This window comes from Ascaphus truei, chromosome 4 (genome assembly GCF_040206685.1).
Source record: "Ascaphus truei isolate aAscTru1 chromosome 4, aAscTru1.hap1, whole genome shotgun sequence".
NCBI lineage: Eukaryota > Metazoa > Chordata > Amphibia > Anura > Ascaphidae > Ascaphus > Ascaphus truei.
Window position 1 is genome coordinate 111,730,750 of NC_134486.1, and position 26,035 is coordinate 111,756,784.

The 26,035-nt window shown below is 47.7% G+C and overlaps 1 protein-coding gene across 2 annotated transcripts in view; it reads left to right on the top strand.

Moving 5' to 3' along the window:
- LOC142493033 (phospholipid scramblase 3-like) overlaps nucleotides 1-26,035 on the top strand; it is a 42,199-nt gene that overhangs the window by 15,530 nt on the left and 634 nt on the right. For both annotated transcript variants that reach the window (XM_075596444.1, XM_075596445.1), the window contains exons 4-6: nucleotides 12,252-12,436; nucleotides 12,833-12,994; nucleotides 13,368-13,517. In XM_075596444.1, coding sequence (XP_075452559.1) covers nucleotides 12,252-12,436; nucleotides 12,833-12,994; nucleotides 13,368-13,517 — 497 coding nt within the window. The remainder of the gene's footprint in view (nucleotides 1-12,251; nucleotides 12,437-12,832; nucleotides 12,995-13,367; nucleotides 13,518-26,035) is intronic.

Sequence of the window (26,035 nt, forward strand, 5' to 3'; positions counted from 1 at the left end):
AATTAAGCAGACAGAACCACTGTCAGGTGACTTTTTAGGCCTATATAAACCCAGTCAGAACAGCTAGTCTGCCTGCAGCCCATATCCAAGTGGCCCATTATAAGTGGCAAGACGACTGAACAACTGAAGTTTAAAAGGAAGTTCAAAAGAAGTGAGGAAGAAGTGGACACCCCATCTGGCCCTGATTCCTGCATGTGAACTACGCTGGAAAGGAGGATATCATCAATACCAGACTGCATCATTACTGCTGTGATGCTGCCTTTACCATTTATATTTGCTGTGACTTCACTTCTTCTCAAATTATGCACTTCTTTTTACCAGCCTCAGTATGTCTCTAACTCTATTCATATATCTCCATCTCTCCTTCCTTCACCACTTCTTTGTTCACATGAACTCCTTTCTTACCTGCGTCCTCTGACACCACACAGCTATATCCCCTACACTAAAACACACCCCTACAAATCATCCACACACATCCTCTTCCTATCCATGCTTCTCCTCCTTGCTTCTGGGGATATCTCTCCCAATCCTGGTCCCTGCCTTATTTCTACTTGCTCTCGTCCTCGCCTGCCAAATGCAATCTCTACTCCTTCTGGTGTTAACCCCTCCAACCTCATACCCATCCCCTGCCACCCTCCCTCCTCTCTCCCTTTCTCCTGTGCCCTTTGGAATGCTCGCTCCCTTTCTAACAAGTTCCTCTCTGTGCATGACTTCTTTCTCTCTCACTCCCTGCTTCTCTTTGCTATAACTGAGACCTGGCTCACTCAGTCTGACTCTGCTCTGGAAGCTGCCCTCTCCTACGGTGGCCTTTCCTTCTCCCACACTCCGCGCCCTGATGGCAGGGGTGGAGGCGTGGGGCTCCTGCTCTCCTCTCTCTGCCGTTACCGAACCCTTCCTATTCCCCCCTCTCTTGCTTTTCCCTCCTTTGAGGCTCACACTGTCCAGATCTTCTCTCCTCTCCCGGTCCATGTGGCGGTCATCTATCGCCCACCTACCTCTACTCATTCCTCTTCTGCCTTTCTCTCTCACTTTGAATCCTGGCTCTCTTTCTTTCTCTCCTCAGACTCCCCTGTTCTTCTCCTTGGGGACTTCAATTGCCACATTGATGACCCCTCTCTCCCTTGGGCTTCCCGCTTTCTTTCTCTAACCTCTTCTTTTGGCCTTCAACAGTGGACTGCAGCCAGCACCCACAAGGATGGCCACTACTTAGACCTGGTTTTCACTAAAAACTTTTCTCTCTCTGATTTCTCCATTTCCCCTTTTCCTCTCTCTGACCATCACCTCATCTCATTCTCTCTATCTCGCTTCTCCCCTTCTCCACCTCCATCTACCCCCCGGTTCTGCAGAAACCTGGGCTCTATTCACTTACCTGACTTTGAGTCCACTTTAAGCTCCACCCTCTCCTCTCTCAGCTCTGCTACAGACCCTGACAACCTGGTCAGGAACTACAACTCTGCCTTGTCCTCGTCTCTTGATCTACATGCCCCGCTTTCTCTCTGCCGCACTCGCCCTTCTAACCCTAGACCCTGGCTAAATTCCCACACGCGCATGCTGCGTTCCTCCACTCGTTCCTCTGAACGCCTCTGGAGGAAGTCTCACACTCTCGCAGACTTCCTTCACTACAAATTTATGCTATCCTGTTTCAACTCTGCCCTCTCGCAAGCTAAACAAGCCTACTTTTCTGCACTAATCAACATGCACAAGTCTAACCCACGCCGACTGTTCTCTGTCTTTGATACTCTACTCAAACCACCCTCAGCTGCCTCTCCTTCCTCCATCTCCGCTCAGGACTTTGCTGACTATTTTAAGGAAAAGGTGGAATCCATACGGCAGAACATCCCCTCTGTTTCTTCCTCCCATCCTACACCTCTTCCTAACTCTCCTCCTGCCTTCCTTGACTCTTTTTCCACTGTCTCAGAGGAGGATGTGTCGCTGTTGATCGCCTCCTCTCCCTCTACCACTTGCCCTCTTGACCCCATTCCCTCCCATCTCCTAAAACCTCTAGCTCCTACTATAATCCCTACGCTCACACACATTTTTAACTCCTCCCTCTGCTCTGGAACCTTTCCATCCTCCTTCAAACATGCAACAGTCATACCATTACTCAAGAACAACAAGCTTGACCCTACCTGTCTTTCTAACTATCGACCTGTCTCCCTCCTGCCTTTTGCCTCTAAACTTCTTGAACGTCTTGTATTCTCTCGCTTGCTCCATTTTCTCAACACCTATTCTCTCCTAGACCCTCTACAATCTGGCTTCCGCTCTGCTCACTCCACCGAAACAGCCCTCACTAAAATAACTGACGACCTCCATGCTGCCAAAGACAGAGGTCATTACACTCTGCTCATATTACTCGACCTCTCTGCAGCATTTGACACAGTGGACCACCCTCTTCTCCTCCACATTCTCCATACTCTAGGTATTCGGAACAAAGCTCTATCCTGGATCTCATCCTACCTCTCCCATCGTACTTTCAGTGTCTCTTCTGCTAACACCTCCTCCTCCTCTATTGATCTCTCTGTGGGGGTACCCCAGGGCTCTGTCCTGGGACCTCTTCTCTTTTCTCTGTACACACTCTCTCTAGGTGACCTAATAACATCTTTTGGGTTTAAATATCACCTCTATGCCGACGACACACAAATATACTTTTCAACACCTGTCCTTACACCTGCTGTACAAACCAAAGTTTCTGAATGTCTCTCTGCTATATCATCCTGGATGGCCCTCCGCCGCCTTAAACTCAACATGGCTAAAACAGAGCTCCTCATACTTCCTCCCAAACCTGGCCCTACTACCTCCTTCCACATTACTGTTGGAACTACAATCATTCACCCAGTAGCCCAAGCACGCTGCCTAGGGATCACACTCGACTCCTCTCTCACATTCGCCCCTCACATTCAAAACATTTCTAAAACTTGTCGCTTTTTCCTCCGCAATATAACAAAGATACGCCCTTTCCTCTGTTGCTCGACTGCTAAAACTCTGACTCAGGCCCTCATTCTCTCCCGTCTTGATTACTGTAACCTCCTGCTGTCCGGCCTTCCTGTCTCTCACCTGTCTCCCCTACAATCTATCCTAAACGCTGCTGCCAGAATCACTCTACTCTTTCCTAGATCTGTCTCAGCATCTCCCCTCATGAAAACCCTCTCCTGGCTTCCGATCAAATCCCGCATCTCACATTCCATTCTTCTCCTCACTTTTAAAGCTTTACACTCTTCTGCCCCTCCTTACATCTCATCCCTAATTTCTCGTTATGCACCATCCAGACTCTTGCGTTCTTCTCAAGGATGTCTTCTTTCTACCCCCTTTGTATCTAAAGCCCTCTCCCGCCTTAAACCTTTCTCACTTTCTGCCCCACACCTCTGGAATGCCCTTCCCCTCAGTACCCGACTAGCACCCTCTCTATCCACCTTTAAGACCCACCTTAAGACACACTTGCTTAAAGAAGCATATGAATAGCACTGTGGATATTCTGAACACGATACATAAAGCTTGGCCCCCTGCAGACGCACTTACCAGAACTCCCTCCTACTGTCTCTGTACGTTCTACCTACCAATTAGACTGTAAGCTCCTCGGGGCAGGGACTCCTCTTCCGAAATGTTACTATTATGTCTAAAGCACTTATTCCCATGATCTGTTATTTATATTATCTGTTATTTATTTGATTACCCCATGTATTACTACTGTGAAGCGCTATGTACATTAATGGCGCTATATAAATAAAGACATACAATACAATTGCATTAGCCAAAGGGCATTACAAGATACTCGAGGTGGCCGCTTCTGGTATTGAAGGCAGTCTTCCATTCATCGCCTTCTCCGATGCGAACAAGATTGTAAGCTCCTCGGAGGTCTAACTTGGAAAAAATGTTTGCCCCTTGAAGCCTATCAAAAAGTTCGGAGATCAGCGGAAGTGGGTATTGATTCTTGACTGTGATGAGATTGAGCCCTCGGTAATCAATGCATGGTCTCAGGGATCCGTCTTTCTTTTTGACAAAAAAGAAACCGGCACTAGCGGGGGATGAAGAATTACGAATGAATCCTTTTTCAAGGTTTTCTTTGATGTATGCTGCCATGGCTTCAGTTTCAGGGAGAGACAAGGGGTAGGACTTACATTTCGGAAGAACAGCGCCGGGAACCAGATCAATGGGGCAATCATAAGGTCTGTGAGGAGGTAGAACCTCCTATTGTGTCTTGCTAAACACGTCGATGAAATCCGCATATGCTTCAGGAAGAGCGGAATCATTAGCCAGGGGCGTTTCCACTCCCGCGAGGACTGTGGTAGGAGAAATGACCATCAATGGTGAGGCGTCTGACTCTGGCTCCCACTGAATTGTCTTGCCATCCCTCCAATCAATGTGTGGGTTGTGCTGCTGTAGCCAGGGTAATCCTAGGATAACTGGAACGGTAGGAGAGTGCATCACGTCAAAGGATATGATTTCGGTATGAGTACCGGTAGAAAGGGTGAGAGGAAGAGTCTCTAACGTGATGAAGGCAGGTTGCAAAGGACGACCATCAATAGCCTCGAGGCCAATCAGCGATTTCTTAGCAATGAGCGGAATCTTGTTATGAGTAGCAAAATCTTGATCCACAAAGTTACCACCGGATCCTGAATCAAGAAAAGCGGCTGTGGTTACGAGAAAATTCGGACCTTCAAGCGAGACTGGAAGCATAATTCTCTTAGGGAGTTCCTCTTCAGAGGTAGGGTGAGAAGATATTGACCCCAAAATGAGTCCCTCTTGCCCCATTGGTCGTGTTTGTTCTTTGGGCCTTAAAAGACAAAAACGTACCGTATGCTCAGGAGATCCACAGTAGTAGCAAATGCCCTCATTCCGGCGACGAGCCCTTTCGGCAGTCCGGTCAGGGGTTCTATCGGCAGTCCTGTCGGTATTACGGAACTCTTGACTGGCAATCTGCATGGGTTCCACAGCATCTAGAACAGGGCGAATAGCTGGGAAGGACCTCGGAAGAATAGGTTCAGACGAGAAAATTCTGGGGCACTGGCGTTCATGACGGCGCTGTTGAAGGCGCTGATCCACTCGTATGCATTGTGCGATCAATTCCTCCAATCCCTGGGGCCTGGGCTGGACTGCAAGTTCATCCTTTACAGAGTCGGACAAACCTTGCCAAACACAGCAATAAGGGCTTCTTGGTTCCAATGCGTCTCCGCCGCGACAGTCCGGAATTCCAATGCGTATTTGGCTACGGACCTACGACCTTGAGACAATTGAACAAGAGAAGCAGCGGCAGTATCACTGCGGGCGGAAATATCGAATACCTGCTGGAATTCTTGGCGGAAGAGCTGGTAATCCTGGGTGGTTTCCGCACGCAACTCCCAGATGGGAGAGGCCCATGCCAAGGCGTCCCCTGTTAAAAGAGAGTCAACATAGGCTACCTTGGTGCGTCCGGTGGGGAACAGGCTGGGAGAAATCTCAAACTGTATTTCACATTGGTTCAAAAACCCACGACAGGCTAGAGGGTCACCCGCATATGCTTTAGGTGTAGGAATCCTGAGTTCTGATGGCCGGTCGCCACCCTGCGCGGCTGGGGCCGGAATAGGCTGTAGTGAAAGCTGGGAAAGCTGTTGTATCAGGCTTGTGATCTGAGTTCCCAAAGTATCAATGCAAAGTGCAAGTCCCCTGATTACTTGGCCCACCTCAGTCAGGTCTGTTTCAGTTGGGCTCTGCATACTGTCATGCTGTGCAGCCCGCAGACCAGGCCAGTCCCCTGTACTGAGGTGGGATGTTGAATATACACACCGAGAGCAGAGGGAGCGGGTCCGGGATGTGGTTGTAGCGTGGCCAGGCCTGGGTTAAGATTCAGAATAGTCGTTGTACTTGCCGAGTTCAGGAGTATAGAGAGTTCCGTAGTTAAATCCGTTTCCGTGTCCAAGGGTCTGAGAGGTAAGAATCGTGATAGGTAAGCGAAGTCGGGAGCCAGGGAGGTATGTTAGACAAGCCGGGTCAAATCTGTAGGAGTAAAGAGAAACAGGAGCACGACACAGTTTCCAGGCTACACAGGAAGCAAAGAGCTATGCAGAGCAAGGAAGTGAAGGCAAAGCAGGATATTTAAAGCGGAAGTGACCAATCCGGACGAGGGGCATGGCGGAGGCGTGTCGAGGAGCTGCTCGGGAGTGGCTGAGAGACCAGGAAATAGCAGAGCACAGCTGAGAGTCTGTAACACCAGTGCCAGAATCCAAGATGGCGGCGGCAGAGTTCAAGGTATGCACTGGGCGACGGCATGGGTAGCGACGGGGGGCAGGGGCAGCAACTGCTGCAGTACTGGTAGTGGGTAAGGAGGGGTCACGCCGCAAGGGACGTGGCCCCCGATTCCTTACAAAGACACACACACACAAAAAAAATAATGATAAAAAAAATGGAAGAATTTCTGAAAGAGTTTCTGTGCGAGCAGACCAGACAGCAGGGACTGTTTAATGCAGGAGCAGACCAAACAGCAGGGACTGTTAATGCAGGAGCAGGCTCAACTACAAGCAGAGAGAGATGAAAGACTATTGCAGCAGCAAACCCAGCTCCAACCCAGCAGCAGGCAGCACAGGAGGAGCGGATGGCCAGGCTGCTGACCCAATTCCAGGGGTCTGCCAGTCCAGAACTTGTGAACAAACCCCCGGTTCGCCTGAGGAAAATGGCTCCGAACGAGGATCCAGAGGCTTTTCTACTAACGTTTGAAAGGGTTGCCGAAGCTCAGGGCTGGTCTGCAGATCGCTGGGCAACTGCTTTGGCCCCGCTCCTCATAGGAGAAGCCCAGGCCTCATATCAGGGCCTTCCAGCAGATCAGGCAATGGACTACCGACAAGTAAAAGCCACCATACTGGATCGCTTACACTGGCGACACACTTTATTCGAGCTTGGCTAGTCCCACGAATTCGGGTATACCCGGGTGTATTGAGGTTTGTGACTGTTTTCTGCCCGAGTGCATTGAGTTATTTTCCAAGCAGGGATTTAAGCATTTTATTCCCGCTGGCTGCAATACTGCACAGTATATATATATAAACTGCATTACAATTCATGAATTTATGCCATCTGGTAGACACGCGAAGCATTGCAGCCTATTAAATCCTAATCATTATCATTTAACAGATCAGCCGCCCATCAGCCAGGCATGAACCCAGGCTGGGAAGGCAAATGCAACGGGGCTTGTCAGAGGTTAGGAGCGGCACATTCCAGGTATCTGCCAGGTACATACCGGGTATTTGCTCGAATAAAGTGTGTCGGTGCAGTAGGTCTGACCCCAGAGACCTACCGGCAGCAGTCCCGGAACCTGAAGTACACCGCTAAGATGAGACCCCGGGTCCTCGCTCAGCGGTTATTGGACTTGTGTTCTCGCTGATTAGAGGTGTTAGAAAAAGCCTGCCTCTGAGACAGGAAGTGAGACTCCTTAGCACACCTGTGAGCTGAACAAGGAGATAGACGTCTTGGGCCTGCCAGAAGAGACTGCACGCTGCCAGCAAGACACAGGGAAAAGTACTTCTAAACCTGGAGAACAAAGAAGCCTTCCCCTACTAGAGACAAATAAGACTTTCCTTTCTAAGATTTTTTGTATATCTGCACATATCAAGATATATGTTTGGGGCTGGGAGACATGCTAATCTAAAGGGAGTTGTGGACTGCATACAGTAGGTTTCACTAGAAATACTCCCAAGTAGAACAGAAGCTTTGTTTGACCCCTTATTTGCATACGTTTGGATGATTTTCTTGTGTTAAAGAAACAGGCACAATAAAAGCCTTATTTAATTTCACCTTAAAAAAGTCTCCATTGCATACCTCTGCACATGTCGTCTTACAAACGCCATACTGCTGAAACCCTAGCTTTTGCGGTCCGACTAGTTGAGAACTTTCTTGGGGCTGAGGAGCAGGCGAGTGTCCTGGACCCGACGGATTCGACTCCACCGGCACTTGCGGACGCCCAAAGAGGGAGGTCGGACCAATGGGGAACCTACGGCCAATCCATATGCAACCGCCAAATCCCACGGAAGGAGCAGTCGTTCCAGCAAGGGAGGAGTTCAAATGCTGGTCCCCGCCGAGACCCTCATCTACTTCCTGATGTCGACTCGTCGCTAAATGAGAGGAACTTCAGAGGACGTCACACACAGGACCCATCGGAGGCCTGGTCTCCAGTACCCAGTCCCGCCGAGCGGTATCCACGGCACCCTCCGGCAAGGGAACCCTCTCCATGTTCGGCCTGCGGAGAACAAGGCCACCGTCATGTGGACTGTCCACAGATGGATTGCTCTTTCAGCAGGACCGTCGCCTCGGCCTTCCCCAGAGGAAGTGGCAAGCCCTGGCTACTTCCAGTCCAGATTGGTGGTAAAACCGTCCAGGCCCTTATAGATTCAGGCTCTGGAAAAAACGCTGGTCTTCCGGGAACTGTTACCGCCTGATGTGCTTTCCTTTTACTCCCCATGGAGTATAGAGTGTATACACGGCGATATAAATGGTATCCGACGGCCAAAATCCTGCTACACATGAAAGGTCAGGAGGCCAGGATCGAAGTAGGAGTCGCTCCTTGGCTCCCTGCCCCCATTTTGCTCGGCCGTGACTGGCCTTTCTTTTCAAACCTAATGGCCCCAGTCTCTCAGGAGGAGCCTCATTCTCTTATGCAGGAGAAACCTGGTAAACTGTTCCCCTTTTCCGCAGACCTGTTCCCCAGTAGACACCGGGTTCCAAAGACTCGGAGGCAAAGACGCTGTGACAAACAGGACTGGTTGCAAAAATCTGGGACTCAGGGTGGCCATACTAATATAACAACCAGGGTAAGGAGGGGATATGGGAAAGGGGGAGGGGGGAGGGAGAGGGAAAAATACCCTCGCTACTGCCCGTGACTAAGGTGCTACAACCAGGGGAAAGGGCAATATGGAACAAGGAGAGAAAGAACCCCTATATTGGGAGCACACAATGGCTAATGATACTGATGTGAGAGTAAAGTGTTAAAAACCTGATAAAGACACGAATGTGCTGAAGTATATGTATAGTGGATTGGGGTAAAAACAACTTTATTGGGAGAAATCCTCAAATAAAATATAATGTCTCTATAAATGAATCCTATATAAACGGCGAATTAAAACACGGTGGAGGTGGGGTGGATCAATAGGATATAATAATCCAATGTAGCTACAGGCTATCAAAGTATCCTCAAATAGAGATAGGTAGGTATGTGCCAACTGATGGTCAAAACCACATGCAATATTATGAACCAGCTATTGTAATCCAGTGCTGCGAGTCCAACAAATTGGCTGGTAAGGAGTCACTGCCTAGATGTTTCTGACAACGTCTTTTGCCCGGAGCCCTCTCTGCAATATAGAGTGGCTAAATGCTGTTCATATCATAGCTGGCTCTAAAGTTTATAAGCACAATACATATGGTAAAGCTATTAAAAACCAGTGCTGCGAGTCTAACAGATGGGCAGCATAGATCTCTGCCCAGGTGTTTGTAGACAACGACTTGTGCCCAGTATCAATTGCCCTCACAACTATAAATAGATGACAGGCTATCTGATGAAGATACACATTCTGAAGGCTAAATATATGATACTTGAGAAGTAAGTGGTACTGGTGTCCAGTCCCCACACAATGTATCAACAGCATTCTGATTAAATGACAGTATATAAATAAATGTCCAGTGTTCAATGCTCTCATGGATATGAGTAAATGACAGGCTCATAAGATACACAATTGTACACACTCTAAAACCCAAATATGTATGATAATGGGACTAGAGAGAACAGTGGTACTGATGTTCAGTTACCACGCAAAGTATCAACAGTGAGCATAGGCAACTAGGGACGTAGTGACGTCATTGGTGACGTCTCCCGAGACTTCCGGGTTCGTCACTTCCGGGTACTCACTGTCTCCGACGCCGAGAAGTACCCGGTTCACAGACTTCCACGGTCCCCTTCTAAGAATACCCTGCAATATGTATTGGACCTTAGGAAGCGCCTAGATGTGGTCGGCCATTTTGCTAGGGAGAATCTTAGCTCAGCCCAGGACAGTCAGGAGAGACATTACAATCAAAATGCTCGTATGAGAGTGTTTCACCCGGGAGACCAGGTGATGTTATTATTACCCAGTTGTGAGAGTAAACTCCTAGCCAAATGGCAGGGCCCATTCGAAGTACTCCGCTGCACGGGTGATGTGGATTACAAGACCAGGGTTCAGGAAGGGTAAACAAATTTACCATGTAAACTTGCTAAAACCCTGGAAGGTGCAGCGGTCTCTATTCATCCACCCGGTGGAGGAGGAAATGGACCTGGGTCCTCAGCCCCCATGGGGGAACAGCTGTGGTGACGAGAAAATCCCAATGGGTTGACAATTGTCCTCTGAACAAAAAGTGGACTTGTTAGAAATAATTACACAATTCCATGATGTTTTTTCTGATTTGCCAGGGCAAACTAATTTAGTTTCACATGTGATAGAGACAGCACCTGGGGTAAAAGTACGTTCCCGTCCCTATAGGTTGCCTGAAAGTCGTAAGGCCCTGGTAGAGAAGGAGGTACAAGAAATGTTACACTTAGGCGTGATTGAGGAGTCATGCAGTGAGTGGTGTAGTCCACTAGTTCTTGTCCCTAAACCCGATGGGAAGGTAAGATTTTGTGTGGACCTCCGAAAGGTCAATGCGGTATCCAAGTTTGACGCATATCCGATGCCAAGGGTGGACGAGTTAATTGACGCCATTGGTAACGCGGAATATATATCCATACTGGACTTAACAAAAGGATACTGGCAAATACCTTTAGAGGAAAAGTCCAAGTGCAAAACAGCCTTTGCCACTCCCATGGGTTTATACCAGTTTGTGACAATGCCATTTGGACTGCATGGAGCCCCAGCCACATTTCAGAGACTCATGGATAAAGTGCTGAGACCTCATAGGTCTTATGCCGCAGACTACCTAGATGACATTGTCATTTATAGTAAACACTGGCGGGCCCATCTAAATAGGCTGAAAGCGGTCCTCAAATCTCTAAGAGAGGCAGGGCTCACAGCCAACCCTAAGAAATGTGCCTTAGGTAAGGCGGAAACAAAATACTTAGGGTATGCAGTGGGAGGTGGAAAAGTAAGGCCACTAGCCGACAAGGTAGCTGCCCTGAAAGAAGTTCCGACCCACCAAACAAAAATGCAGGTACGCTCTCTGCTGGGTTTAGCAGGGTACTATTGGCGGTTCATCCCCAACTACTCGGAAGTTGCAGCCCCATTAACGGACCTCACAAAAAAGTGTGCCCCTACACAAGTGGTATGGTCAAGGGAGTGTCAGAGAGCCGTTGAGGGCATAAAAAGGTGTCTATCAGAGGGTCCCGTCCTTAGAAGCCCAGACTTTAACAGGCCTTTTGTAGTGCAAACCGATGCATCAGAGATAGGGCTAGGGGCAGTGTTGTCACAACAGTTTGAGGGAGTGGAACATCCGATCCTTTTTCTGAGTAGGAAATTGTTCCCAAGGGAGAAAAACTACTCAGTAATTGAGAAGGAGTGTCTCGCAGTAAAGTGGGCAATTGAGGCCTTGAGGCATTACCTGCCGGGAGTCCATTTTACGTTGGTAACAGACTATGCTCCATTAAAGTGGTTAAATACTATGATGGACTCCAATGCTAGATTGACCAGGTGGTATATGGCCCTCCAACCCTTCTCATTTGAGATTCAGCACAGGCCTGGAAAAAAAAATGCAAATGCTGATTTCTTTTCTAGAGAAGGGGTGGATGGTCGGGCTTCAGCCGTGCGTGGCCCCAGCCACACACTAATAGGGGAGGAATGTGACAGGCTGAATAAACGTCACCAGCCATATACCTGGCAAACCTATGTTTAGGGTTGCAGTGCAGCAGTGACGAGGTTAAATTTTAGTTGAGGGCTGCTTAATTAGTCAGATCCCAGCTGCCTCATTAGGAAGCTTTATAAACCACAGGCTGCACACACATGCAGTCTGTCTGATCAAGAGGGAGTACTGAAATGCTGAAGGAAGATTACTACTCAAAGGTCTGGTTTCTATGTACATGTTTGATGAACTGTCTGTTTTGTTTTTGTATGCTGAAGAGAAGCTATTTTTGTTTTTGTATGCTGAAGAGAAGCTATTTTGTTTTGTGTGCTGTATTTTTAAAGGCTTAAGAAATAAGCCTTATCAAGAGAAACTGCGTGTGGTTGCATGTACCCTGCAACAGGCTCCTTTTAGCTCCTCGGGGGCTGGTTCTTCCCCCATTGACTTTGTTTACCGGGATCTGATTTGCTGTCTCCTTTGCCTCGCCTACTCAGGGCAAAGCATGTTCCAGGCTTACCATACCTACGACCTGCTGTCACACAGCGGGCATCTTCTGTTCCGGGTGGAGCAGGAGAGGGAGTGCTGGGGCCCCCGGCTGGACCTGAGGGTGCGGAACCTCCAGGGCTACGATGTCCTGAACGTCTTACTGCCCTCCGCATGCTGCAGCTGTGACACCAAGGTGACACACCTAAGACTGGTGGGACACACAGACATAGACCTCTAGGACTGTTGGGGCTGGTCACCAACATCTAGGGCAGGACGGGGACACAGACAGACAACTAGGACAAGTAGACATACACACAGACCTCTAGGGCAGGAGGGATATACACACAGACCTCTAAGACAAATGGAGGACACACAGATCTCTATATTGTGACACTGATTGTGTTGTGTCACACTGTTGTGTTGAGTCAATAAGCTGTGTCACACTTTATCATGTTGTGTCACACTATGTTGTGTTGTCACACTATGTTGTGTCAAACGTTGTCATGTTGTGTCACACTATTTTGTGTTGTCACACTATGTTGTGTCACACTATGCTGTGTCACATTGTCATGTTGTGTATCTGTCTCAGATGCAGGTCTCGTGCCCCCCTGGCCTCCTCCTGGGGTATGTAGAGCAGGATTGGGGGAGTTTTACCTCCTCCTTCACCCTCCTGACCCCTGAAGGGGAGGCCTCCTTATGTGTGCGGGGTCCGGGCTGGGGCGGCGGCTTCATGTCAGACACCAACTTCCAGGTCAGTGTGTCACCTCTGTGTCGTAGTGTCATTTCTGTGTCACCTGCGTCATAATGTCCCTGCTACTCTGTGTATCCCTGTGTGACCTCTCTCTGTCCCCTGCAGGTGACCCTTTTTGATCTCGCTCTGTCCCCTGTAGGTGACCCTGTGTGAACTCTCTCTGTCCCCTGCAAGTGTCCCTGAGTGACCTCTCTCTGACCCCTGCAGGTGACCCTGTGTGACCTCTCTCTGTCCACTGCAGGTGACCCTGTGTGACCTCTCTCTTTCCCCTGTAGGTGACCCTGTGTGACCTCTCCCTGTCCCCTGCAGGTGACCATGTGTGACCTCTTTGTTCCCTGCAGGTGACCCTGTGTGACCTCTCTGTCCCCTGCAGGTGACCATGTTGAACAGTTCGCAGGCCCTCGGTCAGATCACACGTATTTGGCGAGGTTTATTTAGCAGCAATGACCATTACAGCGTTCAATTCCCAATCGATCTTGATGTTAAAGTTAAAGCGCTTCTTATCGCCTGCACGCTGTATATAGTGAGTATATACTCTGTGTGTGTGTGTTTGTGTATATATATATATATATATATATATAGTGGTGTTCCCCCGGCCCCTCTCTGTACCTCCGCTGCGGGGGGGTGATCGCGGGCGCTGTCAGGGACGAGCGGCAGACCCGCCGGCACTTTAGGAAGGTGGGGGCTGAGCATTATCCGCGGCGGCCCGATAGCATAGGGCGCCGCCATGTTGTGTCTAGCACATGCGCAGTACCATGCGCAACGGTAGGCACTGAGGAAGTTCGCGCATGCGCAGTGAATAGCGCGCGAAGGCTGGCCAATAGAACAGAGGCTCTGAGCTTGGACTACAATTCCCATGAGCCTCTGCAGAGACGTGATGCCAGGGAGCGAATAGGAGAGGAGGATTTGCTGGCAGGCAGGAAAGGGAAGTCTTGGGGAGAGACCACGCTAGCAGTGCGCCCCTGGGAAGCAAGGGGAGAGGAGGTGTGTGTTGCAGGGGGTCAGTGACCCACTGCATAGGCCAGAGATTCCCCTTTAGGCCCCAGTGCAGGTCCTGAGTCACCACTAGCTTGTGGTACTGCAGGGAACAGCCATAGACAGAGACAGAATCCTTTTACTGAGAATAGCAGACAGGGACACAGTATCTGCTTGCGCTGCTGTGAGAAAGGTGGTTTGGGAGCCAGCTGCTGAAGTCAAGTAAAGACTCGAGTACAGACTCGTGGGAGACTACGCTGGATCGGCGGATCCTTTGCGAAGCACATTTACCGGCTGCTGGAGTGGCCGGAAGGTATTATAAATAAGTGCACCAACACCGGTACCTACAGGCGCTGATCCCGCCTTGGGGGAGGGTTCTTTGGGGACACTGGGGGGTGAGTGACCAAGGGACTGGTCCAGTACATTGGACACGGTGTGGGGCACACGCAGTGGTGGGAAAGACCTTACGCCACAGGTGGGGGCGGCAAGACCGCAAGTGTTATGTTATTGTATTGCCTAATCTGCTAGTACGGTGATAAGATATATATATATATATATATATATATATATATATATATATATATATATATATAATAAATGTGTATGTTGTGTTCTGCATTCATTCATAGTAAACTGTTATACTATATGAATACTATTGTTATTCTTGTCCAGGGGAATCTTACTAATTAAATTAGGAGATCCTGGGCATGTGGAGGCACTGCAAAGTAAATATTGTGGCCCCAGGCTGCCAGTTAGCGGAGGCTCAGATCTCGCTGAGCCAACAGGTACATACACCATTAGTAGTCTTTCTATGTCCATAGGAAGAGGGCTACATTTGGAGGCGCTGCTGAGATCTTAGACCTGGGGTGCCCTAATCAGTATCTAAATTGTGCTATCCAATTTTGCCATGTTTGTGCCCTACCAGACCGAGGTGCGCAAGTGGGCCCAACAATACAAGATACCTCTAAATTGTGCCATTGCCGTTGGGCATGTCCCTGCCGCTACATCCTTGGGCACAGTAAGGGATCAAGTGAGAAAACTCCCATCCCTGGCCACGGCCCGAGTTATGGACCATAAGTATGATGCTGACTACACGTGGCGTAAAGTCCTATCGGCCACTGAATGGGAAATATGCCCAGAAGCCGTACCCCCTATACTGACCCTACCTGAAGACCCGGGAATTCATTGTTCACTGGTCCATGTGGGCTTATCCGCCCCCCTGGCTATGTCCACACCTCAGAGAGAAATTTCCGGACCGTCATCTGTAGTAACGTATACTTCGTTCCGTACTCTAGAGAGCAGTCTAACCCCCACGTGGCCCGCTGCCACTGGTCTAGGAGTGTCCTTTACACCATCCACTATCCGGCCCTCCCTGAGTAGAAGCAGTATGTCCAGGCTCGATTCAGGTAGCCCTTATGTGGGAAATATTACACCTAATGACTTAAGTATACCTGTGCTGGTAGAGGCCATACATCAATCTTCCCATTCGCATCAGTACAGGAAACTGAAGGTGTTCTCCGGAGACAAACCGACGCCCTTAGGAGAGGTGGGTTTTGAGGAATGGATGGATCATGCTGAGCAAGTACTGCCCGGATGGGCCTGCACTGACGCAGTGAGAAGGCAGTGAATTATTGAATGCCTGCGGCCGCCCACATCCCATAGAGATGACCATCCGGATGCGGACACACATGGGGTATTACATGCACTCACCAAAGCCTACGGAACACCGGTGGACTCATTCTCCTTGATGGCCAAATTCCACGCACTTGCCCAGAAAGAGGGAGAAATAGTGTCTGACTTTCTTAGGCGCCTTCATTTGGATCTCTGGATGCTGGTAAAGAGGAAAGTTGTGCAGAAGGCTGATGCCGATGGACTCCGAACCACGCAATTCCTGAGGGGACTTCTATCATTACACCCGGTACCAGTAAGAGTCAGCGGCTGTCTCGTGCCGGGCCAGGCCTTGTCATTTGACGAACTTATGGACCGAGTACAGGCTCATGAAACTGTGCTGTTAGGCCGGGAGCTGAGCACAGCTAAGAAAGCAGGAATCACCTCCAAGGAAGTTAAGAAGGGAGAGGCTAGAGTGAAATCCACCGTGAAGTGAGTCGAGAAAAGGAGGATCCTGAGGAGTGTGAAGTTGACGTTGAAGACTCCACCTTAGAAAGAACTGTCCCTGCTCTTAGGAACCAGTCCGCTAGGAGTAATGTCCAGTGTTTTCATTTTGGCAAGATGGGCCACATCGCTTCCTTCTGTCCCGTAAAAAGGAAGATGGCGTGCAGGACTGCGAAATCCATGCTGTGCACCACATTGACCGCTGAAATCGCCCCTGCTTCCGGAGGACTACCCCAGAGACTAATGAAGTGCCGGCACCGCCTCCGATTGCAGCCGCGTCGGATCGGCGTCCATTGTAAAGGTCGTAATGGAAGGCATCTATGCGTCTGCTTTACTGGATACTGGTTCAGCACCTTCACCGGTTACCCCTACTGTCCGCGGACACTATGAGATTAAGCGGATTGAGTCATGAAGATTATCCTATTGATGGAGTGGTACAGGTACGTTTGGATATCCCACAGTTGAATACTGGCAAGCATCATCCCATGGAGGTGGAAGCGTTAGTGTGCCCTGAACATGAAGAACACCCCAGTGCCCCTATAAACATGGGAACCAATACCGACATAGTACTGGCCATGATCCATATGTACTTACAGGAGGCGGGCGAACTACCATTGATGGCGCTTGCAGCGTGCCCAGTGTTGCAAGATGAATGCTGTAGGATAGCTGCCGAAGAAGAGCATGGGGTCCTGTACAACATCGATTGCGGATTAACGGAGATTCCCCCAGGGGGAGGAAAGATTATGATGACCACCTGTTGCTACCCAGAGAGGCGCAAGGCGGATCGACTATTCTCACTGGAGAGTACTGCAAACGACGACCAACAGCGCGGATACAAGCTGCTGGCCTCAGTGCAAGAATGGCCATCTAAAATACCGAACAGAGTAAGGGTCTATGTAAAGAACCTTTCTCCCTATCCCATGCCCATAGACTACGGGCAGCAGTTGGGCCGAATATACCCTGTCACTCCGGAAGAAAAGATGGAAGTTAGATCACAGGCAGCTACCGTTTCTACTGCTGTTCCTCAACTGGCGTTTGATTTCGGAGATTCCCCCATGATGGCGGAATGGAAGAAAAGGTTGCAGACTAAGTTAGAAACCAGACAAGAGGTATTCTCTAACAGTGATATGGATGTGGGGTGTAGCCGCAGTGCTCAGCATACCATACGGCTTAGCGATACGACTCCCTTCCGAGAACGATCCCGTCGCATCGCCCCGAGGGATGTGGAAGATGTGAGAAAACTGCTACAAGAAATGGAGGAGGCCGGCATTGTCCGGGGATCGCATAGTCCTTACGCCTCGCCCATCGTGGTGGTGCGAAAGAAGAATGAAACGGTACGTCTACTGCTGCGGCACAGTTTATTCGAGCATTTGCCCGTTCTGTGCCGCAGCAGTAGCCTGGCGCGCGCCCGAGTGTGACGGGCGCGCGCCGAAGCAGCGGAAGAGCGCCCTCCGATCGGGGCGCTCTCCCTACCGCTGCCGGGTCCGCCGGGTCTCCCGGAACCCCCTGCCGCTGTCCCGCGATCGCGGGACACCAGGGCTCCCTCGGGGAGCCCCTGGACACACGTGCAGGGGGCGCACGCTCCCGATGAAGCGTGACTGCGCGTCTATGACGCGCGGCACGCCGAGGGGCGGCCACTAGCAAGCCGGGAGATTTCCCGGCTTGCGGTACCGACCACACTTCAATAAAGTGTGTCGGTAGTGTATGTGTGGACTATAGAACTTTGAATAATCGCACTGTACCAGATCAGTATACCCTTCCGCGGATCGAAGACCTCTTGAATGCTCTGTCCGGGAATAAGTGGTTCAGTGTGTTGGATCTAAGGTCAGGGTACTATTAAGTGCCCATGAACTCTGAAGATCAAGAGAAGAAAGCTTTCGTTTGCCTGTTAGGGTTTCATCAGTTCACGCGTATGCCTCAAGGAATATGTGGTGCACCAGCCACCTTTCAGCGTCTAATGGAAAAGACAATTGGGGATATGAATCCCAGGGAATGCTTAGTGTATCTGGATGATATTATAGTGTTCGGAAAGACGTTGGAGGAACATGAAGAAAGGCTGTTGAAAGTGCTGGATCGACTCAGTACCGAAGGGCTCAAGCTGTCTATGGATAAATGTTGGTTCTGCCGCACCTCAGTGACTTATGTGGGTCACATTGTCTCGGCCGAGGGGATAGCTACCGACCCAGGAAAGATAGAAGCAGTGGTGAATTGGCCGCGGCCCAATAACGTCATGGAATTACACTCGTTCCTGGGGTTTTGCTGGTATTACCGAAGATTTGTGGAGGGCTACTCATGCAAATCGAAGATCCTTAATCACCTTCTCAAAATCTACCCCGAGGACACGGGTCGTAAAGCCACTTCCGCTCAAGCACCCTTCGGGGACAAGAGGACTCCTGCATGCGAGCAGGCATTTCAGGGACTAAAGATGAACTTAACACAGGCTCCAGTGTTGGCGTACGCAGATCCGGATCGACCGTATGTCTTGCATGTGGATGCTAGTTTCAACGGGTTAGGAGCGGTGCTGCACCAGAAAAACGATACAGGATTTCGACCAGTGGCGTATGCCAGTCGAAGCCTGACGCCTAGTGATCAAAACTACCCTGTACACAAGTTGGAGTTTCTAGCTCTCAAATGGGCTATAGTGGATAAGCTGCATGACTACTTGTACAGAGTTCACTTTGAGGTCAGGACAGATAACAACCCTATGACATACATCAATACCTCTGCTAAGCTGGATGCTACTGGCCACGGTGGCTAGCTGCACTTTCAAATGATCAATTCAACCTTAGGTACAAGCCGGGGCCTATGAACATTGGTGCGGATGCCCTATCGCATCGGCCAGGGCTAAATCCTACTCCAGATGAGGAGGTCTGGGAGGAAATTCCGGGACCCGGCATACGGGCCTCGTGCTCTGTAGCAGCAGTGGTAGATGACTGAGTAGCCTTTTCTGAATTGAGGATAGTGGATTCCTTAGGGTGTCAATCAAAGGCCATTCCAAGAGCGTATCGCCATCCGGAAGGAATGAATATCACTCCGGATAAGATTATTACTTGGAAAGACTTGGTACAATATCAAATTCATGATCCAGTGGTAGGGATAGTTCGTCAAGCTCTGCAACAAGATAACCCTTCAATGCTTAAACGAGCCCCTAAAGAAATGGTAGCCCTGCTGATGAAGGAAATGGACAAATTTGAACTGGACAACTGTCTATTGTATAGGGTAGTACCGTATCATAATCATCCAGATAGACAGCAGTTATTCTTACCTAAGATTCTGCAATCCACAGTCCTCCAAGCATTACATGATGATCACGGCCATCTCGGCATTGACAAAATATTCGGGCTACTTCATGATCGAAGGAGGTAGAAGAGAAGAAGAGCACAGCTCATAGAGTCCAGGAACGCAGAAAAATAAGGGCAACTCCAAATATGGGATAAAAATATATATTAGCCTTTAATAGTCAGCTTGGCAATAGTACAGGACCACGCACCAACGCGTTTCATCCCTCAGGACTTTTTCTGCGTTGCTGGACGCTATGAGCTGTGCTCCTCTTCTCTTCTACCTCCTTGGATTTCCTACCTGAGGATTGCACGCTAAAGAATCCATTCATTTGGAATTACATCAAGACAGGTAAAGGGCTGCAGCCCATTATTTATTACCTTCTTTTGCTGGACAGTTTATTATAATGCCCCAGGGGTGAATTTATGCATATTGGAGACATAGTTTGGGGTAGCCGTGTGGGCACCACCAGGTCCCTGTTTTTTCACCCTGGGATATTTATTCTTTCCTACATATCATTGTTCCTGGATTCTGGATTTATCTAATGGATATTCATGTTATTTGAGCTTTTTTTAGGTGATGCACCAATATACCACACAACCTCTATACTTCATGATTGATTCTTTTGGCTGAAAATGAGAGAGTCTGAAGAGATACACTGTAGGCGATGTACCCGCTCTATACAACGGAAAACACTACTCACTCGGGCTGCGCCCATGGCCCATTTGAAAAGCTCTGGACCTATGGATCTGGTGTGTATGGACTTTCTTTGCATAGAACCTGACACCCGAGGTATTGGAAATGTACTGGTGATCACAGACCACTACACCAGATATGCCCAAGCCTTTCCGACTAAAGACCAATGGGCTGTGACTGTAGCTAAAGTATTATGGGAGAAGTATTTCCTTCATTATGGTCTACCAAATCGATTGCATTCGGATCAAGGCCGAGACTTTGAAAGTAACCTTATACGAGAATTGCTTAAGTTGCTGAATATTACCAAGTCTCGTACGACACCTTATCACCTTGAGGGTAACGCTATGTCGGAACGGTTTAATAGAACACTGCTCGACATGCTTGGTACCCTGAAAGCTCACAGAAGACTAAATGGAGTAAACATGTAGAGACTTTGGTGCATGCTTATAATTGTACTCGACATGAGTCTACTGGATACACACCTTATTTTCTGATGTTTGGACGAGAAGCAAGGCTACAAGTAGATGTACGCCTGCGAATATCTACTGATGGAGTACCCAACAGGACGCATTTCCAGTATGTGCAAAGGTTACAAGATAGTTTGCAACAAGCATATAAATTGGCAGAGAAAGCTTCGGCTCAACTAAATGCGAATAATAAGAGGCGTTATGATCACAAAGTAAGGCATAAGGAAATTCGTCCAGGGGATGCTGTTCTGCTTCGAAACCTGGGCGTTCCCGGAAAGCATAAACTGGCCGACCGATGGAGAGATGGTGTATATGAAGTGGAGTCACAGATGCCTGGCCTCCCGGTATACCGTATCAAAGACTCAGAAGGCCGGGTAAAGGTATGTGGAAAAATGAAAGAAGAGAGCACCATCGATGACTGGAATCAGGAGGGGATCCAAATAACAATCTTTATTGGAGTAATAGCACAGGGAAACACCTCCTACGCGTTTCGAACAAAGGTTCTTTATCAAGGAGTAAAGAAACTACTGTAAACACACATCTTTATATACCCATTTGATCTGCCTCCGTTTGCGCCAAAATTGCATCATGACTTCATCACGCTACCTCCGCGCGTATGCGCATCATAGGGGGGTATAGCGTGGATTACTACAGTGCCCTGCCAAAACGGCTACGGATCGTTAAGGGTGACAAAACAGTAATAAACTCAAAACAAATGCAGGTAGTCTATTGTAAACAATATAAACACACCCTGTCATAAAAAAAACATAAAGGGAGTGGCTAAATAAGCCTGCAATCTATACAATAGTGATAAATAACTGTCCCACAATGGAACAGGTATTATCAAGGAATACAAAAAATAATATAGCAAAAAAGAAATGTCTGCAAAAACATTTAACCCATAAAGGGAACAGTTTAAAAACAAGAGAATATACCAAGACATAATAGAAATGATACAATATAATAGATAATATATCAAAAATAGGAAAAATGTGTAGTTAAAAACAACAACAGACGCACCAGATTAAACCTCACCCACCCAGCGTACATCTGTGTTGCTCCAAAGGTGCACAGCCTTTGGTGCAGCCGAAGGGCAGCCAAAGGGCGTGAGCCGTTTGCTGCCGTTCGCTGATGTTAGTTGATGTTAAAGTGATGTTAAAGCTGCTCTATTTCTATCTGAAACACATAAGCCCTTTATCCCCTGTACCCAATTTTCCAACTTTATCTGTCCATCAAATGTCTGTGAATTCCCTGTATAACCCTGTTCTTTTATCGTAACCATGTATTTTTTTATAACTCTGTGCCCAGGACATACTTGAAAACGAGAGGTATCTCTCAATGTATTACTTCCTGGTTAAACATTTTTATAAATAATTGTGCAAATTATGATAATTTACTGATAAGAGGAATAACTATATAATTTAAATAATACTGCATAATACAACTATTACTGGCCAAAGGCAATTGTAATAATATTCATATAACTGTTCACTTTATGGTATAGTTATAAAAAATGATATGAGAAAAATTCCATCGGAGAAAAATGACATATAATGTATAGGTTAAACCATTGTTCAAAACTCATATGAACAAGAGTGACAGAAACAACTTATAAAAATACTATTTTGATCTCCTTACAAAGAGAACAATATTAAAGATATATAAATGTACTAAGAAAAGCATACTTTAATAAGTATAAATGACTGCATACAAATGAAAACAATGATGTAGGGGAGATTAGAACACCAACAAAAGAAGGGCGAAAAAGAGAAAACTCCTATATATAAGTCATAACTGTTTTATTTTAAAAAATGACTTAGACTCCATTACCACGTTTGTACCTAGAAGCGCGTTTGGAGCATAAAGATCCAATACGCCTCCCTCCGGTCCAGTAGATTGATATGATCATCTCCTCTCTTATGTTGGTGCACCAATTCAATCCCCATGAAAGAAAAATTCCTAGTCCCACCTTGACCACATTCTACAAAGTGTTTAGACACTGGGTGATTTAAATCTTTTTTTCTGATTAGTCTAAGGTGCTCTTGAATTCTAATCTTAAGTGCCCTAGTTGTTCTCCCTATATATCTTTTTTTGCATCCACATGTTATTAGATATATACTACGTATTGACTATTACAATTAATGAAACTTTTGATTTGATATTTTTTATCACTATTATTATTATTTAATTGATGTAGACTGGGGAGAAAAAAAGTTGATGGTTTCATATATCTGCAAGTAATGCAGATTCAACATTGAAAGGAGCCCTTAGTAACAAAGGACTCTTGTTTGGTTTCAAATGAAGTGAAATCACTGGGAGAAATGTATGAGCCAATATTTTTAGCCCGCCTAAAAACAAACTGAGGACCATGTTCAATATGTTTACTGAGATTTGGATCCATCTCTAAAATCCCCCAATGTTTTTTTATAATAGATTTAACACTATTACTGTGTCTATTAAATTGGGATATAAACATGGGCGAGTTGCTTGGCGGCTTATTCTTGGCTCTCTTTTCCATTTTCCTAAATTCGGTGTGTGATAATGCTGTATTGCCCTGAAGAAGTGAAGATCTATCAGAATGGGGTGCTATCTGAAAAGCCTCATTTAGGCCCCTCACTGGATAGCCTCTATCCATAAATCGCTGCGCCAGTTCCTCAGATTGAGAAAGGAAACACTCTAAAGTAGAGCAATTCCGTCTCAGCCTGAGGAACTGTCCCTTCGGTATCCCCCTAATGACTGCCTTGGGGTGGCAGCTGTCCGCCCTTAGAAATGTGTTCCTGGAGTTCTTTTTCCGTAACACATCTGTTTGGATTGTACCATTTACATCAATGAATAATTGGAGGTCCAGAAAATTAATATGGTGTGCATGTGAATTAATCGTGAATTTTAAATTGTAAGTATTGGGATTTAAATAGTGAACGAAAGAATTAAGTGTAGTGAGATCACCGTTCCAAATAATTATGAGATCGTCAATAAATCTTCTGAAAAAAATAATATTTTTACGAAAGGTGTTATTACTAGAGAAAATGTGTTGTGATTCCCACCACCCCATAAAAAGATTAGCGTAAGAAGGTGCAAAACTCGTGCCCATAGCTGTGCCAATCAATTGTAAATAAAACTTGTGCTGAAAAGTGAAGAAATTATGTGTAAGACGAAAAGAAATAGCTACTAGAATAAACGTAGACTGAAATATTGAAGTTCCTGGATCCTCCGCATGATGGCGGACAGCTGCCAAACCGTGATCATAATGAATGACAGAATATAAGGAAACCACATCTAATGTGACCCATAAATAATCACTACACCAAGGCACATCAATAAGTTTACCCATAAGATCACCAGAATCTAAGATATATGATGGTAAAGTTCTTACAAGGGTTGTAGGTAACTATTGATGTACCTGGAAAGACCATCTCCCAAAGATCCAATACTGGAGACAATTGGCCTACCAGGAGGGTCGACCAATGTCTTATGGATCTTTGGGAGATGGTGGAAGATGGGTATAATAGGGTGAAGGTTAATAATAAAGTCAACTTCTTTCTTTGACAAAACCTCTGTGTATACCCCTAATTCCACAAGTTCATTAAGGGCCTTCATAAATTCCAAAGTTGGGTCAGTAGGTAGCACAGAAAATGATTTAGGATTTCTAATTGTCGAAGTGCCTCTTTGAGATAATCCTCACGATTCTGAACTACCACTGCGCCCCCCTTGTCAGCACTTTTTATAATTAGTGATGAATTATTCTGAAGACTCTTCAACGCTACTCTTTCTTCTCTGCCAAGATTATCACTATCAAACCTAGAAAAGGAAAACCCTTGTGATAAGAGTCGAAGGTCCCTAATGACTAGGTTCTCAAACATGGTGAGAAAATAGCCTTTTGTGTGTGTCCGGTAAAAGACAGAATTCTTTTTGAGACTTGAGTCCCATTGAGATAACATAGGAGCATGGGGATCCTGTGGAGAACCTGATTGTTCTAACAAAAGGTCTTCCATATCCTTAATAACACAAAATTCTTTAAATGTATTTAACTCTCCTGAAGTGGTTGAGACGGTGTGCGATGGGGTAAAGGTATGGAATAGAAATCATCTCCTTCCCATACCTCAAGAAGGGGACAAAGAGTTGGAAGTACCCACTGCTTCGCTAGATGGGGAGCCAAATGTTACAGAGGATGGTCCAGAGACTGTAGATAATACCACCTCTGAGGACTCTATGGAGGGAACCTCTGAAAGGGGCCTTCCGACCGCTGGGGCATCTCCCAAAGGAGCTACGGGTAAAGGGCCCCTTGGTCCAACGCCAGATGAGCTGACTCCCAAGAGCCAGCCCTTAGACCCACAGAGCCCCTGCTTTGTGCCTCAAAGAGACTGTGTTGAAACATTGAGCCCCTCAAGGGAAGAGACTGAGTTGCAAACCGAAATTAGTTACTCTCCAGAGGGAGTAACTGAGGAACCGATGCGCAGAAGCCAGCGAATTAGTCAACCTCCCATGAGAATGACTTATGTTCAATTCGGGGCACCCCATTATGAGGCTCAGCAGTGGGCTCGCAGTAGAGTAAGATCTGTGATTGGAATGTTCAACGAAATGTATAATCTCATGTATAGTATACAGTGATAAGTTATATTCCATACATGCATTTTTATTGTGTAAATATGTGTGACATTGGTTTACGTTCCCAAGCGGGAACGTTGGATTCTACCGGGGGAGAATGTAGTGGTGTTCCCCTGGCCACTCTCTGTACCTCCGCTGCGGGGGGGGGGTGATCGCGGGCGCTGTCAGGGACGAGCGGCAGACCCGCTGGCACTTTAGGAAGGAGGGGGCTGAGCAGGGAGCGTTCCTGAGGATCCGCGGTGGCCCGATAGCATAGGGCGCCGCCATGTTGTGTCTAGCACATGCGCAGTACCATGCGCGACGGGAGGCACTGAGGAAGTTCGCGCATGCGCAGTGAATAGCGCGCGAAGGCTGGCCAATAGAACAGAGGCTCTGAGCTGGGACTACAATTCCCATGAGCCTCAGCAGGGTAATGTGATGCCAGGGAGCGAATAGGAGAGGAGGATTTCCTGGCAGGCAGGAAAGGGAAGCGTGGGGGAGAGACAACGCTAGCAGTGCGCCCCTGGGAAGCAAGGGGAGAGGAGGTGTGTGTTGCAGGGGGTCAGTGACCCACTGCATAGGCCAGAGATTCCCCTTTAGGCCCCAGTGCAGACCCTGAGTCACCACTAACTTGTTGTACTGCAGGGAACAGCCACAGACAGAGACCGAATCCCTTTACTGAGAATAGCAGGCAGGGACACAGTATCTTCTTGCGCTGCTGTGAGATTGGTGGTTTGGGAGCAAGCTGCTGAAGTCAAGTAAAGACTCAAGTACAGACTCGTGGGAGACTACGCTGGATCGGCGGATCCTTTGCGAAGCACATTTACCGGCTGCTGGAGTGGCCGGAAGGTATTATAAATAAGTGCACCAACACCGGTACCTACAGGCGCTGATCCCGCCTTGGGGGAGGGTTCTTTGGGGACACTGA